Genomic DNA, 18749 nt, shown 5'->3' with positions numbered 1-18749 from the left:
TTAGAGCATATTTAGAAGGAGAACAAGATCGATGTGCGAATGAATCTGATGTGAATAAGTGGAGTGTACGAGAGCAAGATAGTAACTACGTATTCACAGTTACAAATACTCTTCAACAAGAACGAATTCAACCAGGAAGTGTCTTGCTATGTCGATTTGTATGAAAGGAATGATGATTAGGGGACATACGCCGATCATACCCTAATATACTAGATGGAGACGAACAATGGACTTTTGTATCAGATCCTGTTAATCGTATCTCCTACTATGCATCCCAACAGAATGATGAAACCAGTATAGAACCTAAAATACTAACTCTTCTTCATTCTTCGTGTTTATCTTGTATCATAGGCTTCCTATTCCCTCGTTCATTTCCACTTCAACATGTAGTTGCACTCTTTCTCAAAGGAGCTAGCTTCAATTATGATGTTTCCACCCTTAAACCTCAAAGTCTCTGGATAAATGGACTTCCTTGTGATCTTTCTTTGACAGTAGGAGACATTTCAAAGGATCAAGCGCATCTTACTGTCGTGATTCAAGATGCACCTGTGTCTGTTGTTGTATCATGCCAATGTAGCCTCGGGAATATGCGATTCTCGATGTTTGACTACCAGACAATTCAGTTGGCTCTAGAGACCTATGTGAAGGTAGGAATAGACATCAGAATGAGACCACAGTCACTAAATCAGTCTCTGGATGTATCCATACTCTGTATGTCTCAGATATCCAGTGGTACGCTCCTTAAGAATGAAGATACAATCAAATCAATCTGTGGGGACAACAGACAGTTGGATGTTCATGGTAGGGATGAATCAATCGATCAATGATAGTGTGGGAACGAAAACGAGTAGAACGATTCTCTCGTCTCTTTCTCCATGCACTTGCCAATCCTTATGTCTGTATTTGTGATGCTGCTCTTAAGAATTCTCACAACTATGCACTTGTGACGGAAGGATATCTTATTGAGTACATCAAGGCGTATCTGGAGGAGAATGCTGATATGTGTGCGAAGGATACAGAGGTATCACGTTGGCGACTAATCCAATCTCACACTTTATTGCCTTACAATCTAAAGAAGACGCTGAAGGAATTACGGATTCCATCAGGAACAAAAATGCGAAGTATGAAGAGAGTCGAGGAATCCATATGTAGTGGTAACATCCAAACAGCTAGATCTCATGGTCACTGTCACAGATCTGGTATTTAGTACTTCGAAAAGTGAGTTGATTTCGGATCGTGACGAAACTGCCATGAATGAACTGCTAAGGAAGGTATGTTCAACACCATATCTACTTTGGGACGGAAAAGGTCAAGAGATAACTGCTGTATCTGTGTTGTCGCATCTCCAAGGGGCTGTTTCACTCTATCAGTTCCCTCTAGGTGCTCTAACTCTGACTCCATTCAAGTTGGCGAACCAGCAGTTCTCTTTCCCATTAATTGCTGCAACCTTGAAGGATCTGACGACACCTCTCCCAAAAGCCGAAGTGACATGTAAGTAGATGAAGATACCTGTGATTTAGATTCTCCAATGTATCTCACAGTGGCTGGTCTCCGTCAATTGATGTATAATGCTTCATTACATGGTCTTGAAGAAATGACATTACGAGAAGGGGAGGCTTCTCCATCATGTTCTATGAATCTAGAGAATGATAAAGGTTGCGTGAAAGTACTCGCAAAGAAGCTTCGAATTCCATGTTTGTGATGTGTATTGATATAAGCAATAGGGGAGTCAGTGGATCTGGATGGAGCATTAGAATTGATGGAACGAATGCTGACACATCCTCAGATCAAACTGCAGAATCTATCTGTGTCTCTCAAAGAATCAAATGTTCATCTTCATGCTATTGAATACATGCGTCACATTTGCCAAATTCTCCTTCGTCGTGTTCAGTATCCCATCAATCTTACTCTTAATGGTCGGAGTGTTCGAGGAATGTCTCCTCTCTCCGAACAAGAAAAGTTGAAACATACAGTGAATGTTCCAGTTTCCGTATTCTCTCAAAGCCATGAGTCATATGATACGCAGCATCACTTTAGTTCCAATGAAGGAATCCTCATATTAGTACAAACAGATAATGGTCCTGTATGGAGTATTCGCAGTCTTCCATATTTCCAAATCACATATTCAACTATAACGACCATGCCTGAGTGCCGAAAGGATGGAAAAGCCCTTCCATTTGAAGAAGCTATTAAATTCCCAATGACAGAGCTTGTGATTGGTACTCGTTCTTCAGTCAGAACTCTCACATATACTTCATTGCAATGTGCTCTTACAGAAGGTCTTAATGGTCTAAGCACATCTGATAAACTTAGAATGACCTGCAGTAAATCCAATGAATCCTTCTCATTTCCCCTATTCTCACTAACATATGAGGGATTCATTCAGTTCCCATCCACTATCTATTTCTTTTGTTTGCATGGGGTTCGAGATTGTACAATTTCGATTCTCGATTCCCGAGGCGATATTCACAATGTTTTCTCTGATTGTGAATCTGTTATTATTCACGCTTCTTTCAATCCTCTCAATGTTGTTATTGCTTCATCATCAAATCCCTCAAGTTGGAAACATCTGAACGTGAATGCATATCGATCTGTTACTCTCTCATCGTCTCCACGTTCGTTCCTTCCAGAGTCTAAGAATCTTTCCTCTCGATATGAAGCTGTGAGTAGTGCTCTCCAGAGTGTTGGACCTGTCCTTTTCCAAAGTTCTGTTAGCAGTAGCAAACACGCTGTCCTTTCAGAGTATCTCACAAATACACTAATTCCTATGTACGTTCTCTCCCTTCATGATGTCACTTTGAATACTAATTTCAATCCTCCTCAAGGATATCCCAACTTACCATCAATTTTCTTATATGGCTTTGTGATGGGAGGTGTGGTTGTGATTGATGGGTTGGAATTCGTGGATTTGGCTCTTCTGCATCAAATCCTTGAAATTGTGTTACACGGACGAATTACACAGCCATCAGAGATCGTTATGAATCCGAATTTCCGTCTCATGGTTATTCAAAATACTGAATTTGGTGAAGAAGTGGTACCTGTGGACTTCATGCCATTCTTCCGTGTTATTGATTCTCATTCACTGCCCTGTTCATTCCCTCTCTATAGTGATGATGAAATGATCGAATTGATGTTATGCCATTTTGCTTCTCGTGAACCACAGTTCTTACAAACTCTATTGAACACATATAAGGAGCTAAGAGGAGCTAAAGAATCGTACAAACGATCTCGTGTGTTCTTACCTCGAGATATCCAACGTATAGCCAAACTAGAGGAGGCTGTACCAGAGATTCGTGCTCTCGATATTGTGTTTGGTTTACCAGAACATCCTGGTTATCCTCACCTGTATGCTCCTACTCCTAACTTGAAGGGAGATACCGTGGACAGTCATCAATGGACCGATGTGAGTAGTCGTCTCTCTGAATGCAAACAAGCTGGATTGCATGTACTGTTAGCAGCTGAGACAGAATATGTTGCAAGAAAATATGCATTGGCCTTCAGTAAGCCAGATGATTACATTGTCGAATGGATTCATTGTACCAGTGATCTTGAATCATTTGCAAAGATCCGTCAATTAATTGGGGAAGTTGCAAAATCTGAAGGTCAGTGTATTCTATTTAACGTGGATCGGCTACCCCTTGAAGCTATGCGATGGCTCTCTCAACAGCTTGAGTTGATATCTTCTCGTGATCCCATCTTTGGAACAGGAGAAATCGCACACGTTCACATCGTAGCTACTACTTCATTGTCTGCTCTGGATGAAATCCCATCGATTCTTCGAAGTTGCTTTGTGGAAGTGTATCTCTCAAAGGAAAACAAAAAGAATATGATTGTATCACAAGATATGTTGAGAACAAGTGTCTCTGGTTATAGTGAAATTAGTCTTGATGACAGTTGGATGGAGAATATGGATATGCATATGATTAGTGAGTATTGTAGACTTATTTCTTTTGGAAAGGATCATGTGAATGATTCCAACAAAGAACGAATCAAATATACTTTACGTGGACATCAGCCATTGAAGTTCAGTCGAGCTAGTGAAGCAGAGAATCTTCGGTTGAATGATCTATTTTATGCCGTTGCATCAAATCGAGTCACTGTTTACTGGGGACGTGATCGCATTCTGTTGGCTGATTTTCTCTCGAGAATGTTGGATGAACTAACATCCATTCAGTCTGTCTCCTTCTCTATTTCTTCATTCACTCAATTCGACGACTTGATGGGGAAAGAAAAGGCAGGTCCGCTATTTAATGCTGTGAAAGATGGACAAGTGGCAATATTCTATGAAAGTGAGAACATGACCAAAGAGTTCATGGAGAAGTTAGATGTGTTGGAGGATCCATTTGCCACAGATATTGTTCATTCTGAAGAGAAAACCAGTATTCATGACTCATTCCGTCTTGTACTGTTGATGTGTTCAGATACTGCTCCCCAGATGCCAGAATATGTGTGTGTAACAGAATGCAAAGAGATCAGTCCAAGTGAGAGGAGCCGGGGTTATTATCCTATCATTCAAGCTTTAGAGAATGATCCTGAAGCCAATTCGAATGATATACGTTGCTTCAAACAGTTATTGGTTCTGGAAGATCAACCTCAGAGTACGATAGAGATTGGAGCTGCATTCTATTCTGCAGAGCCAACACGACTCCAGCTCTTCAAACGAAATATGGAGATGATGAAAGCTAACATGAGACTAACAGAAGAGGAGTATGTAAGTGGAATGAGTGTGATGAATGGTGCTATTAAAGTCCAACCAGCGGACAGAGATCCATCTCTTGCACAGATTAGTATTGGTCATGTTAGCATGGTGTCTAGTATTCCTTATGCACTTTTGTCGACAGAAGAACAATGTGTGAAAGAAGCTGTAGGACGATGTGTTCTTACGGTATGGAAACATGTTGACATTCCTCTTCTGTTGTGTGGACCCGATTGGGTGACCCATCGTGTGGCATCCATCCTAATGCCTATTCATCGAACAATCTCTTGTTCTGCGTCATTACAAGAATCTGACCTATTTGGTTATTGGGATACGAACCGAGCTGAGATCAGCGAGAGGATTACTGCCTCTATCAATTCAATCACTCCAGATCATGAAGTATCACGTTATTTTGATGCCCTCAGGACCACTAATGGAAGAATCTATGTGCCTGGCTTGTTTATTCAGTCTCTGATTGCTGGTTCTAGTGTCCTTCTAACACATGTGAATTCATTGAGTGATACGTTATTGGACCAACTCATGGGTCTATTGGACTGTCGACAGCATCGTGATCTAATAATCTCGGCTTTTGAGAGTGTCTTTTCTGGTCCTGAATTGTGGGACAAAGTTCATGTGATTGCGACATGTGAGTCAATCGAAGAAGCGAAGAGTATGAAGGGATTCATAGTGATGTGTTGTGGTGAGCCATCTAAAGAAGTGAAGCGAGCACATGGATTGCCAGAAGATGCTGATATGCAAGTTGAGGAAAAGGCATTGAAGCTTCAGTCAGTATGTTCGGATACAGTTGCAATGGTAATGGCATGGGAACAAGGAATATGCAAGAGTGAATTGATTCAAGCTTGGCTGGAAAAGAAGATTGACTCTGGACTCATTCAACAATTGTTCTCAAGTGAAATTGATCAAGCGGTAAATGGACTTATAGCAAGTTGTTCGTTTATCAGACATCCAATCACTGTGAACCTTTCATTAGCTCTTCTTACTGCGATTCAGAGTGGACTTCCTTCTCTCATGATTACAGACTCTTCCTGCTTAGTGATTGATCTTCTCCAGGCAATCTGTCAGAGTCGAGGGTTCTTTGCTGTGTATTATGCTATCAACTCTACGACAACACCACAGGATCTGTTTGGATCTACCATGCCAGGTAGTCTTCAGACTCAGTGGAGTCGAGCTCAGGATGGTCAAAAGGTGATTGTGTTGCTAACAGACGTGGATCAGGGAAGTGCAACAGTACAGAATGAACTGAATGTGTGGGCGGAGGATCTGCGTAGGAACCAGACGCGGACGCTTGCAAGATGTCCTTCCTCGTGTGAATTGATTTGTTGTTGTTCGAATGATCGTTCGATTCTGAAGGACATCAAGGAGAACTGTTTGGTACTTCGAGTTCCAAGTCTAACAGAGAATGAATGTAGAATGGAGTGTCTGCGTATTCTGTCGAGTTGTAGCACTTGGACACAGGACCAAGAGGTACCTCTGTTGCACCTTATTCACCTTTCCTATGTCATGTTTGGAGAAGATTCACGTAGACTAACTTTACTTCATGCAATTCGAGCTCGTGAACTCTGTGCTACACAGGCCGTCGTTCCTCTGATTGCTATCTGGCTCACTTATGTGTGTGGTTTAGATGATCTGTTCCGTCGGACGATGGAGGTATTACTGGGCTTGAATCCCGATTTCCATGTGCGAATTCGACGAGAAGGTTCTCGTTGTCTCCTTTCAGGTCATTGTGATGCTTCAGTTCCTGTTGACTGTCAGCCGAACTTTCAGGAATGGTCATTCACTGAAGGAGAGGCACGTACTGCCTTTAAGCTGACACTAGCGCTACATGGACAACGAGCCATTCTCTTGTATGGACCGTCGCCCTCTGGCAAGACGTATGTGATTCAACAGACAGCAGCTATGTGGGGACATTCAGTTCAGCGTCTGTGGTTGACGAAGAAGACGCTTCCATCGGAGCTATCAGCGATGTATCAATATGCCTTTGCCAACCACCAGTGGATCCTGTTGGAGAACATTCAAGATGCATCAGAATCGACATTGAAGGCGATGCTTCCTCTTTTGGTGCTGAATGCATCAAGTGATTGTCGTGTTATGCTAACTGTGTCTTCTGCTTCTTTAGCAGATATTCCAGAAGTAATTCGAGCCTCAGTTCTTCTTCTCTATTGTTCCTCTATTGCTTCGCTATCGGCTGTCCAAGTCATCTGTCAGCTTCGTGAGGAACCATTGCCAGCATCTTCATTTGGTCCATTCCAGGCCTCTAATGTCCCTGCTTGCTTACGAGTCATGAACACTGGATCGGAAGAAGCCTATATAGCAGAGTTTGGAAGCAAGCCAGAACATCACAAAGTCCAAGAATTACAATTGGAGCGGCGTGTGGAATATGATTTAGTGCGACTATTAGAAGGACTCGAAGATGCTGAAGATTATGATTGTTTGCGAAGAGGAAGGGAGGTTGTATTACGAGTCTGTACATGTACTCCAGCTGCATTAGATCGTAATACTCTTAATGAGATTCTGACTCGTGTGAAACATGCAGTTCAAGGTCATTTCCTGGAATATGTTATTGAGAGACTGTCTGTACTAGTGGTCCAAACCCAAACGACATCTCGTCTTGTGTATCGCTTGCAGTCGCATCCTAATGCCTCATTCCTTCGCAAATGGTCATTATTGCCAACTTTTGATCCTTCACTACGTCCCTCTGCTTCCTTGAAGATGCTAGATCAGAATGAGAAGCTCGATTCCATCTTCCGACTTAGTAAGGATGATCCTGCATGGTTGGAGCTGGCTTGGATGCTGGAGAAGGATGACTGGCTACTCGAGTCGGTCCATATGGAATTGCGCGGTCTGTTTGTAAGCGGTCTAAACTATCTCTCCAAATGTGCAACTTCAGAGGATGTGCAAGGTGCAGCTATGGCCCTTTGGAGTCTCCAGAAGGCATATCTGGATGCAATTGAAGTCAAGAAGCATCTTGATGAGGCTTCAATTGAAAAAGGAGATTACAAACGTGCAAATCAGGGTTATGAGACTGTAAGTGATACAATCACACAGTTACCAGAGGAGATTCAACAAAGTCAGGAAGTGATGAATGTAAGAACTCTCCTTAACGAAGTGTTAGAACGAATGCAGCAATGGCAGAAGGAAGAAGAGAGGAAGGCTGAAGAGTCCGCTTATGCTGAAATGCTTCGGTCATTGGAAGAGCAGGAGATGAATAAACTGTACGAGGAAATCAAGGAGAACAGTCATCAGAAGAATAAGGTGAAGCCTCAAGCCACGGATAATACTATTGTGAAGGAATTCCTTCCCCGTGGGAAGGGTGAGAGTGGTTTTGATTCAGATATATTTGAAGCTGTGACATCGAAAGCAGCGCAGTTGGTGAGAGCATTAACAACAGAAGGTACATTTGCATCGCGACAACCTTACAAGCGACTGAATGTGATTATCGATACGAATGTAACGATGCGTGGAACAAAGCGACGTCTGCGTTCCATTATTACAAGTATTTTATTGTGTCTTTTGCGTGAACTGGGTATTACAAGTTCATTGTTCCTCTCCTGTGGTCGTATGAAGGGTGTCCAAGTACCGATCGAAGGACGGGATTTGAAGGATGTAGTATCGTTGGTATTTGATGTTGAAGCTGTTGTGAAGGTTCCTTCATGTCCTCTGGATCTGCTATTGGCTAATGGTGGTCCTACACATGAAGTTCCTTGTGTATTGATCAGTGATGGTTTCAGTGAGCAGTTGCTGTGGGATCAGAAGGATGAGGCTGACATGGAGGAAATGACAGATTTGCTGGCATCATGGAAGGAGAAACTCTTCATGTTTACGATAGTTGGTGAAAATGATGAAGCATTATCAAGTGGAAATCAGAGAGAATTGGAAACAGCACTACAGAATCATTTAGGTGAGAAGCAAATAGCTTTCTTACGGAATACAGAGAGTATGGATCACTGTGTCCAATTGCTAATTGACATGACAAGTGAAAGATCATCTTACAAGCTTGAAGATCCAAAGAGTGAGTATGTTGCACAAGGTGCATTATCCTTAAAGGAGACTCTGAATGATAAGTTCTTGGATGCGAATTGTATTGTCAATGAACCAGTCCTCCGTGAATCCAAGATGGCAGTAATCAAATCATATTTCAATGCTAAAACCGTGGGAGATAGCTATGCTCCTCCTGTGAGTGCTAAAAGCACCATTGTAGAAGATCTGAACAAGTATGTGCCTTCTGGGTTGGAAGACCCTCTCAGCAAGTGTTTGTTACAGGAAGAGGAACATTTGCCAGCGAAACTTGTGATGAAGAAGATGAGGAAGCAGCCAACACATCGTCCCTATACGATGAGTATTGTGGTTGATGCCTCGACTCTAGCCTTCAGTCCAACAAATCGTCATCATGCTTTGTTAACTCTCTTTGGAATCCTATTCAATTTAGCAAAACTGGATGTGTCTACTGTGGATGTCTTTGTTGCTTCTACCTCAGTATTGTGTGTAGCTAAAGGAGTGAACCCGGAGGCCTTATGGCAATCCAATGTTGTGGGTGCCTTGTATGCTGTTGTGTCTGGCACACTGCCACTCACAACAGCATTAGCTGCTACTCTTCGAGAGGCCTGTAATCTATGTGATAGTCGGAACCACCCATCAACAGCTCTTCTGTTTACAAATGGCGTGTTGAATAATTCAGAACGAGCAGCTGTTCAATCTGTATCAAACGAGTTCCGAGGTCGCTTAATTTGTTTTGGCATTGGCAGTTATCTGAATGGATTCAAAGATTTGTTGCCAGTAATGATGTGGTCAGCAGATCCTCACAAGTTGCAGGCTACTCTTGTTCAACATAATAATCCAACAGAAGTCGGAAATCTCTTTGCTGTCCCCGAGACAGCAGTGAATGAGTCAATGATGAAGAAGGAACATCAACGGTGTCATCTGGCCCTCATTCAAGAGCTGTTGTACGAGCCTACTCAAGCCGAAGTTCTCGTCAGTCAAGTCGGATTCAAGACTCTCTGTCTCCTACTGATGAGAATGGTGGCTCCAAGTTCTACAGTAGCAAACGAGATGAGTTGGGAGCAGATGGAGGTTTTAAGGATCATGGCCTCTTGGTTGTGTGTTTGTATCTGGGTCGTGTTGACTATCCGAAGGATTCATGTGTGTCATACAAGCAACTAACCGAAGGTAACAGTGAAGAAGATTATGCACCCATGCGAAAGTTGGGTAATACGAGAGATGCAGATGGGAAGGCTGAAGGAAAGGGATTCTCTATCTACTATGCATATGATTATGCATCAGCTCTGGAGGTCTTACAGAAAGAGAATATTCGAGTGATCCTGATATTCTGCTCTCCAGGTGATGGTCAATTGCCAGTGGCTAATCCAGATATAGCATTGTGTGATGCATTCGTTGAAGCTGTTCGTTACTTCCAGAAGCATGGAGGAGGTGTATATTGGGGCATGGACAATTATCCTTATTCGTTCGAAGCTGATCGTTTCTTCAGTCAGTATTATGGTTTCTCTGCAGTTGGTGATTCAACCTTGATACTTCCAGGAGGTGAGATGATGCAACGAAGTAGTATTGATCACAAAGGCTGTTTCCGTCCACTCAAAACAGGCTTATTCAATTTCTCATCGTTATCTAGCATTGATCTTGGTCTCAAGACAATTGCTGAAGGAAGCACGTTGAGTGAATTGAACGAAAAGAGTTTCAAGAGTGCTGGCTTCACATTGTTTGCACGAGAACATAAAGGTCATGCAACTCTAATGTTGTTAGAGGCAAAGGGAGGAGATGAAGGACGAATGATTGTTGATAGTGGCGTGTCCAAGTTCTTCCTTCCTTGTTCTCGCAAGGGAACGGCACGGTGGATCGGAAATGCAATGGTATGGTTGACAAATGTGGAGTCATGGATGGATCAGTTGTGGCTGAATCCTATTGCGAAGTCAGGAATTGATATGACAGCATTCACAGTAACAGTACCGAGACGTATCCATGAGCCACGTCGAGTGATGGGTCTGAAAAGTAGTGTGTGTGTGAGTGTAATCGTGGATACAACAGCCTCCATGTCGAAAAAGCTTGTTGCAGTGAAGAACAGTGTTGAGAGTATCTACAAGAGTGTTCAGGTTGCAATGAAGGAAGAAGATGTGACAGAGCGGATCATTGTGGGTCAGATTTCTCCTTACAAGGACTATTCGGAGCGATTTGCCTGTAGGGGAACAGGTATTCTGCAAGAATATGATATGATCCAAACTAGTCTAGATCAGCTTCAGTTTGGAGGTGGTTCGGATGGACCATTGCACTGTGATTGTGACTGTGAGGACATTCAGTTGGGTGTGGAGCGAGCTATGGATATATTGGAAGGAAGCGATGTTGAAAATATGAGTCATGTAATCCTGATTGTAGGAGATGCACCACAACATGGAGATAACTCAAAATGTCAGTGTTCGAATAAAATGCATCCAATTGAGGGATGCTCGATGAAAGAAGCCTGGAGACGACAGATTGACCGGATTGCATGTTTGCGTAGCAAGATAGTCGTATTTGTACCATTAGGTGACAGATCGTTGCAGTATACAATGACAGAGTTCCTGAATATATTACAAAGTGGTGTTTATGAAATGAAACCGAAGGAACAGATCGATTTAAGGAATATTGTGAAGTTGTCTCTTGCAGATTGTATCTATAAGTCTGGTATGATGTCGATTGTTTGTTCAAGAAACAGTTAAAAAGGGGATGTGTTGAATAGCCACTTTATTAGGAACAATCTCCACTCGATCACTAAAGGTTATTTGATACTGAGACAACAATCCCTGGACATCTTCCTCACTCATTTCTAATACAGTCTACCATCATAGCATACACAAAGAAACTACTGCAATTAAGGATACAGATAGAGAGGGCATCGCAGATGCCAGTGCTAGTTTCAGCATTCGTCGTCGCATCACAGGTAGATGAATCATCATGAGTTCATGACTTCCCGAAGGAGCTGCTTCCAAAAGACGACAATAATAGGCATATTCACACAGTCGGATAGCTTCTACAACCTATGGATGAGACTACAACCATATAATAACAAATAAGGCATGCCGAATATGTTTGTGAGTGAGATGCTCATGAGCATGAGTAAGATGCCGACTCAAATCCAATGAGTTATGCTATATATAAGGAAGACCAATCAGTTGAACCATCATAGCATCATAGATCAAGGAATATGCAAGGAATTCAAGGACATGTTTCGATGTTTGCGTCTGGTAGAGAACAGTAAGCATGGATTGGCACTACATAAAAGGAAGGAAGAAGTGTTACTTGATTAAACTCGTTCAGATCACCTACCTCTAGTGACATTCGCGCATTTGTCTCATAAACCTTGACCGCAAACTTGTTGTTGATGTGTTGAACAACAAGATCTTGCCGAATAGCTTTCATCTGGTCCATCAAATAACTATTTTAACAAATTACACAAATAGATACTTCATATCATAGTGTGACTTCCAGAGCGATTTAAGTCTCTTAAATGCTTGCTTCAGCACCGATTCTGGCCGAATATCGCTCGCAATTGGTTGTGTTGTTAATCTGAAATATGCCTTTTCCAACACCATACATGTTCCGACAATTGGTTCAGTAGATGATAAAGTGGGTGCAGGTGTTGGAACGTTCTGTTTAGTAGCAAATCGAGTCCTTCTCCTTTCTAATGCTTCCTGGGATGCAGAAGGAACATTCATAGATATTGAGTTATCCTTTGGTTTCTTTGTTGATTCATTTGTTTTCATTGGTATGTCTATGAATCAAAAAATCAGATAAAGAAACGACTTCGCGATTGTGTTTTCCTTTTCCCCACATTCTTTTTCTTTACTGTTATAAAACCATTCATGGGTTAGTACTAGATACTATTCTAGTTTAGAATAAGAATGAGCATTGTTAAGTGATTCATAACCTCTTGATTAGCAATATATGTGATCACTTCTCTCGTTTTCTCATTTTCTTGAGTTTGCTCGAATGAACAATTATCTTACCATTGATCGTGATATTTTAGAGTATCTATTTCTCACTATATTTTATTATCCAGATATGCTTCTCGACTAGTGGAGGTTGTATCGAAAAAGGATTTGCATATTGTTTCTGAACTTACCTCATTTATTGATGATGTTTTGAAGTAGGGTGACACATTTCGTACGTGACTCTTCTAGACTCCTTGTTTCAGCGATTGAGAAATGTCCCTCTGATAGTGAAGTTACAAAAAAACTGGGTGAATTTGCTAATAGTGTCAAGAACCAGTGGAGCAGCAAGTGTCATTCACTGAAGGATTACTTCTTGTCCACTATAGAGCAATGCAAGGACATTGGGTTTTTATCTTCATTTGTGGTTTGTTTTGCAGATCTCGTTGCAAAACTTCCTCAGAGTCTTGTATATTCTTGGCTTCTCCCTCTATTTGTATTTCTTTCATTGGCCTATCACTCACAGGATTCCTCTCTCTTGAATTCTTTTTCAATTGATAGTATCAACAAGGAAGATGCCCAGCACAGTATTCGTCTTTTATTTCAGTACTCAATTCCATCTCTTTGTCAGTACTATCTTCCAGTGACTGATCGTCTTCTTGTGTTGGATTACGATGGAACAATCACCACAAAAGATACGTGTGTAAGGAATGATATGGAAGTTTTCTGTAGAATGTGGGTATCCTGGGAGGTGATTTGTTTAACAATGATGGAAGAAACCGTGCTTTGGAGTATGACATGCTCTTGAAAGATTTCAGTAATGTCTATGACGAGTATGATAATCATGGGAATCTCACAAATAGAACGATGAATGAATTACGAAAGGCTCCTTCGTTGGACAGTTTTCTTCAGGGATATGATGCTATGGACCGTAACTCGTTGACGCCTGTAGTATCATCTGGTCTCTTCCAAGGTCTACAGGAATACACTGTGCGTTTGGTGTCTCGTCTGATTGAGTTCAGGGAGAATGTGTCGTATGCTATCACCCATCTTGTCCCTGTGAGCGATGCTTATATAGTATCACAGTCCTGGTACCGAGAGATGGTGATCGAGTCTCTCCAACACAATGTTCACTATCCCATCATTCCTATTCCTATGGAGAACGTGTTTACTTCTCGTCTGGTGTATACTGACGGAGTGGCAACAGGAGAGTTGGATCCGGCTTGTGCGGGCTGTCTTGGGAAACGACAAGTTATGACGACTATGTAGTTTGTGTGAGTGTGTCTTGATCTAGTGTGCAACGACGTAATCCTGCATGTACGGTGGTGGTTGGAGATGGTTTGGGTGATCTCGGAATGATGATGCAAGCGGATGTGGCTGTGGTTCTGACACCTGGCAACACGTTCCGTGAGGTGTGTGATCGATACCACATCACTATTCGACCCCTCTGGGAGTATTTATATGGAGAATCATATGAACACACCGTGTTTGAAAGTGAGAGTTGGAGTGAAGTCGTGGCTGTTCTCGGTTATTCGTTATCCCAGCTAGATGCCTGGATACTGAAGCGACCTTCTGCAGGTAAGCGATGTACTGCCGATCAGTGTCGTTTGATGGCTCTAACAAATGATGCTTTGAATGAAGAAGGAGGTGTTAGGATGGAACATGCTGTACTGGAGAGTATACATGGAGGGGCAACAATGGTACAGATTCGAGACAAGACTGAGAACTTTGGTAGGAGTGAAGAGGTGAGTTAAGGTCAGATCGTATGGTGGAACATGCGAATCAGTTGAAGGACATTCTAGCTGCTGAAGGTATTCCTTTGATCATTAATGATCGTGTGGATGTTGCAATTGTGGTAAAGTGTGAATTCGATGTGTTCTGTTTAGAGTCATGCTGATGGAGTTCATATCGGGCAGCATGATATGAATGCTGCTCTTTGTAGACGATTGCTGGGTCCTGACAAGATTCTGGGCGTATCTGCTCAGACTCCTGAACAAGCCATTCAAGCAGAAAAGGACGGTGCAGACTATCTGGGAACAGGAGCAGTCTATCCTACAATGTATGCATGGGAGTGAGAAATGAGCTGTAGAAGTAAGGATGACGCTGATGCTGTTGGTGTGGAGGGATTACGACGTGTGTGTGAGTCTGTTGATATCCCTGTTGTGTCGATTGGAGGTGTAAATGCTCAGAATGCTGGAGAGACAATTGAAGCAGGAGCAGGTAAGAGTGGAAATACGAGTTGAGAGATAGTGGGTATTGCTGTTATCAGTGCAATTTTTAATCGTCCAGACATTCGTGAAGCAGCTCATGAATTACGTACTGCCGTTGATAAGGCATTATCGAAGTGAATATGAACTATTCCTATAAACTGTGTTCATCACAGTTCTTTGTATTTGTTACAACAATCATACATTGCAATTAACTATTTCCCTTTCGTTCCCATCGAGCTTTTCGATTGAATCTACATGTTATTCTCTCCTTCACTCCCCACTTCCAATCCAACATAGGTTTCGGCTTATTTTCCTCTTTCTACCTTGGTAACGATCACTAATTCCTACTAGTCGTTCCATTTCATAGCTTGCTTTTGCAGATGCATCTTGCACAGCCTTTGCGATATGAATATTGTACAACTCCTTATTGAGTCGTTCTGCTTTACGGAAATCTCCCTTTGAAATAGCCACATCCATCTCCTTTTCTAATCGATCCTATTCGTTAAAATTATCTTACAGAACGACTTCTGAAGCTGTTTTTGGATAATCTGCAGTTAGGTTCAAGTGTTTAGCGAAGAACCGTTGTCGCTTCGTTTCTAAAGATACCTAAACTATATTCAAGTGTTTAAATCCGACATTGTTCTTATTCTTCTCTTCCTTTGTTTTTTCATCTTTATTAGATTGTATATCTTCGAAGCTATCTAACCAGTAAAGTTGCATATCATTTCAGGTACCACTGTACAAAGCCTTTTCTGCCTTACGGATCACACTCTTCCTAAGATCTTCTTTCCGTTTTCCATTGAGTTTCTTTGAAATAATCATCTGCTTCACTTTCATGTCCTCCAACCATTGTCGATGTTCTTTTACCTTTTCCTTTAATGCCTGTTTCCGCTTTTCCTTTCCATTATCATCCATCGAATGAATGAGATAACAAACAATGAAAAAGACAGGTGACTAAGAATCTATAGATTTGGAGCTGAGAAGTCTCCACGTATGGTCCAAGTTCTCTTTCCATAGGTCCACTCCATTCGCTCCATGAGATACCACGAGGAGGTTTCCAGTAACAGACCAATTCACACGCCATATCATATCCGAATACTGATGGCTAAATGATTTGGACCAGTCTTCTCCACTCTCTTGACTCCATACAATGAGTTGTCTATCCTATTCCTTACAATGACTCAATATCCATACACGTCCACAGGAAGCCACTCTATTGGTTGTAATACCGATGAAAGGACACCAAGAAACATCCCGTACTCGATCACCATGTCCTCGTAATTTCGTCTCCAAATCCCATGGGTTAGAAGGAGAGATGAAACATTTCAGAATATGAACACAGGAATCTCCTGCGGCCACAGCTACGCGAAGAACAGAACCCGTCTCTTTTGACGATGGCCGATATGGACACCATGATACAGCATTGCAACCCATACGACATACCACGACTTGCTGCGAATTCCATTCGGTATCATTTGCTTTGTAGAGAATGGCAACATTTCCATCACTAGATGCCGTTGCCAGAGCGGCTCCATACTCAGGAGGGGCCCATTCTAAACAATTGACTATTGTCAAACAAAGAACAATAATGGTACCTGACGAATTGTGACCTGTATATGTGTAGACTACTGTGTATGATTTCTCTTTCGAAATGGAGAAGATCTTTACCGATCCATCATAGCTGCAAGAAGCAAGATAGGAACCGAATTTTGGATGTGACCAACTTAACCTCCATACAGGACCTGAATGTCTAGATAAAATTGTAACAATGTGTCTTACTCGGCGATTTCGACTAGTAGCTCCGATGTTCCATTATCAACGTTATAAACTCGAATCCGATTGTCCGAAGAGCATGTTGCAAGGATCTTTCCATAGTAATCGAGTTGCGCATCATGCTGATGATCAAACAAGTCCATTTGATTCTTACCACCATATCACCATGTTGTGATTCGATTGTGATGGGACTACGATTCATTGGGATTCAATAATGGGAGTAGATTATTTCATTTTCAATAGTAGTTGCTGAATGGGCGAAGTCATTAATTGGATTGAATAGGTTCGTGATATATAATAATAAGTAATCATTAATTTCTCATCAAATCGATTAATTTAATCCAATTACTAGTAGGAAACAAATCAACTCCAACTAATTAATAATCAATCTCTATTCATCCACAATAATATGGAATCATTAATTTCCTGAGTCAAGACTTGTGATAAAGTGATTTCTTGTCACCATGATAATACTCTCGCTCTCTTTCATAGCCAAACAAATGGCTTGAGAAATGGCTCCTTTGATTTCTGCAACCGACTTGTCCGAAGTTCGCCAACATAACCACTGTATGATTTGTTCTCGTTCATCCTCCTTCTGAAGAGGGATATCCTTTAACAAGGATTTTATCATCTCTAAACGCATTTCTGGAGTTGGTAGTAGGAAGTGGATATGTTCCTCTAGTCGTCCTGGACGCAGAATAGATGTATCCAAATTTCGGATGTTAGTAGTACTTCCTATTACCATTACATTCTGATTCCGCTACTTTTCAGACCTATTCTCTATTCCTACACAACTATAGAGTCCATCCAACTCCGTTAAGAGGCAACTCAGTAACCGATCAAAGGTTCTACAGGTGAAATCCGTTCTGCAAACGAACTTCTCTTCACTCGAATCCTGTCCTCGAATCTGGGCCAAATTCTCAATATTGTCTAGGAACAAGATACACGGAGAAGCCAGTCGAGCTTGGTTAAATACTTCTCGCAGCTTCTTCTCCGAGTCACCGAGATACTATTCATAACAATTTTAATTCTTTCTTACCTTTCCAAGGATATCAGTACACGAAATCTCAATGACTTGGATTTGGTTCCTTGTTTCAGCAGCAATAGCTTCAATCATCGCACTTTTACCAGTTCCCGAAGGTCCATAAAATATGGCACCTGAAGGAGGTTGCAAGTGATACAATTGATATGCTTCAGGATGCAAGAGAGGTTGAATGATTGTCTCCTTCACTCGTTCTATGATATTGTTAATACCAAACAAAGAAGCGAATCCCCCTTCCAACGGTCGTACAGTATGAAGTTCTCTCGAAGATGATGGGATATTCGAACTAAGGTTCTCTTTGCATACATCAATCGTTATTTTATCTATGATAGGACTAAGAAGCTTCGAACATAGATAACTCAGATCGGCAGCTGAGTATGAAGCTGTCTGCTCACACAGCCACTCTTTCACATCCATATCAACCTCTTTAGATTGTAATAAACAATCAATCATGGCTTTCCTTCGCCTTTTATCTAAACGAGGGATGTGAATCACAGTATCCATGAATCCACAACAACGGATTTCAGCATTCAAACAGGATAACTGATTATCTCCAACAATACCGAGCAACACAGTCCCATTTGCTTGCCAATTGCGATAACGGAGTTCTCGTAAAAAATACGATGATAACCGTACCTGAAACATGGAAGAAACATTTGACAGGGTAGGAACCAGAACATCAAGATCATCAAAGGCAATCACACACTGTGGATTCTGATCAGCAAAAGAAAACACACTCTATTCATTCAATTCACAGGATGGATATACACGGAGATATCGTTCGCTTTCACCGATGTTAGCTTGAACAACTGAAGCACTTCTGACAAAAAGTGTAGGAACATCAAGATATTTTAATACTTGAGAAACGAGGAACGACTTCCCAGAACCAACACTTCCAGTAACAAGAATACCGGATGCAACGGAAAGTCTACCAGTTTAGCAAGCTATGACGAGTAAAATTACGGTGATTTCTGACAACGGAGTGATTCTGTGATGACGTTCACTAAATCAGAAACTACATCATCCATTCCGCCAATAACATGATTTAGTGAAGACTGATTGGACTCCATTCCATTCACTAACACAATCATGTG

The 18749-nt window shown here is 41.6% G+C and overlaps 6 protein-coding genes across 6 annotated transcripts; 3 read left to right on the top strand and 3 right to left on the bottom strand.

Moving 5' to 3' along the window:
• Positions 1-823: 823 nt before the first annotated feature.
• Positions 824-9874, top strand: JH06_0589 (hypothetical protein; the record flags this gene model as incomplete). The annotated part of the gene is made up of 4 exons (XM_014674671.1): positions 824-1121; positions 1153-1491; positions 1521-1655; positions 1725-9874. 4 exons carry the CDS (start codon positions 824-826, stop codon positions 9872-9874), a joined length of 8922 nt encoding a protein of 2973 aa, XP_014530157.1.
• A 32-nt stretch (positions 9875-9906) lies between these two features.
• JH06_0588 (hypothetical protein) lies at positions 9907-11421 on the top strand (the record flags this gene model as incomplete). The annotated part of the gene is made up of 1 exon (XM_014674670.1): positions 9907-11421. The coding sequence occupies one exon, from the start codon at positions 9907-9909 to the stop codon at positions 11419-11421; it is 1515 nt and encodes a 504-aa protein (XP_014530156.1).
• JH06_0587 (hypothetical protein) lies at positions 11407-12566 on the bottom strand (the record flags this gene model as incomplete). The annotated part of the gene is given in 7 exon segments (XM_014674669.1): positions 11407-11538; positions 11569-11739; positions 11770-11850; positions 11881-11943; positions 11978-12137; positions 12155-12473; positions 12506-12566. 7 exon segments carry the CDS (start codon positions 12564-12566, stop codon positions 11407-11409), a joined length of 987 nt encoding a protein of 328 aa, XP_014530155.1.
• A 1425-nt stretch (positions 12567-13991) lies between these two features.
• On the top strand, positions 13992-14978 carry JH06_0586 (thiamine-phosphate pyrophosphorylase; the record flags this gene model as incomplete). Its single annotated transcript, XM_014674668.1, has 5 exons — positions 13992-14375; positions 14423-14485; positions 14517-14689; positions 14720-14850; positions 14881-14978. The coding sequence occupies 5 exons, from the start codon at positions 13992-13994 to the stop codon at positions 14976-14978; spliced, it is 849 nt and encodes a 282-aa protein (XP_014530154.1).
• Positions 14979-15794: 816 nt separating this feature from the next.
• On the bottom strand, positions 15795-16756 carry JH06_0585 (hypothetical protein; the record flags this gene model as incomplete). The annotated part of the gene is made up of 4 exons (XM_014674667.1): positions 15795-16004; positions 16035-16393; positions 16436-16590; positions 16620-16756. The coding sequence occupies 4 exons, from the start codon at positions 16754-16756 to the stop codon at positions 15795-15797; spliced, it is 861 nt and encodes a 286-aa protein (XP_014530153.1).
• A 275-nt stretch (positions 16757-17031) lies between these two features.
• JH06_0584 (hypothetical protein) lies at positions 17032-18746 on the bottom strand (the record flags this gene model as incomplete). The annotated part of the gene is made up of 6 exons (XM_014674666.1): positions 17032-17373; positions 17404-17461; positions 17492-17622; positions 17653-18393; positions 18424-18583; positions 18619-18746. The coding sequence occupies 6 exons, from the start codon at positions 18744-18746 to the stop codon at positions 17032-17034; spliced, it is 1560 nt and encodes a 519-aa protein (XP_014530152.1).
• Positions 18747-18749: the final 3 nt, after the last annotated feature.

This window comes from Blastocystis sp. subtype 4 (genome assembly GCF_000743755.1).
Source record: "Blastocystis sp. subtype 4 strain WR1 chromosome Unknown seqid_0003, whole genome shotgun sequence".
NCBI classification, from domain to species: Eukaryota; class Bigyra; order Opalinata; family Blastocystidae; genus Blastocystis; species Blastocystis sp. subtype 4.
This window is presented reverse-complemented; position numbering and strand designations above follow the sequence as displayed.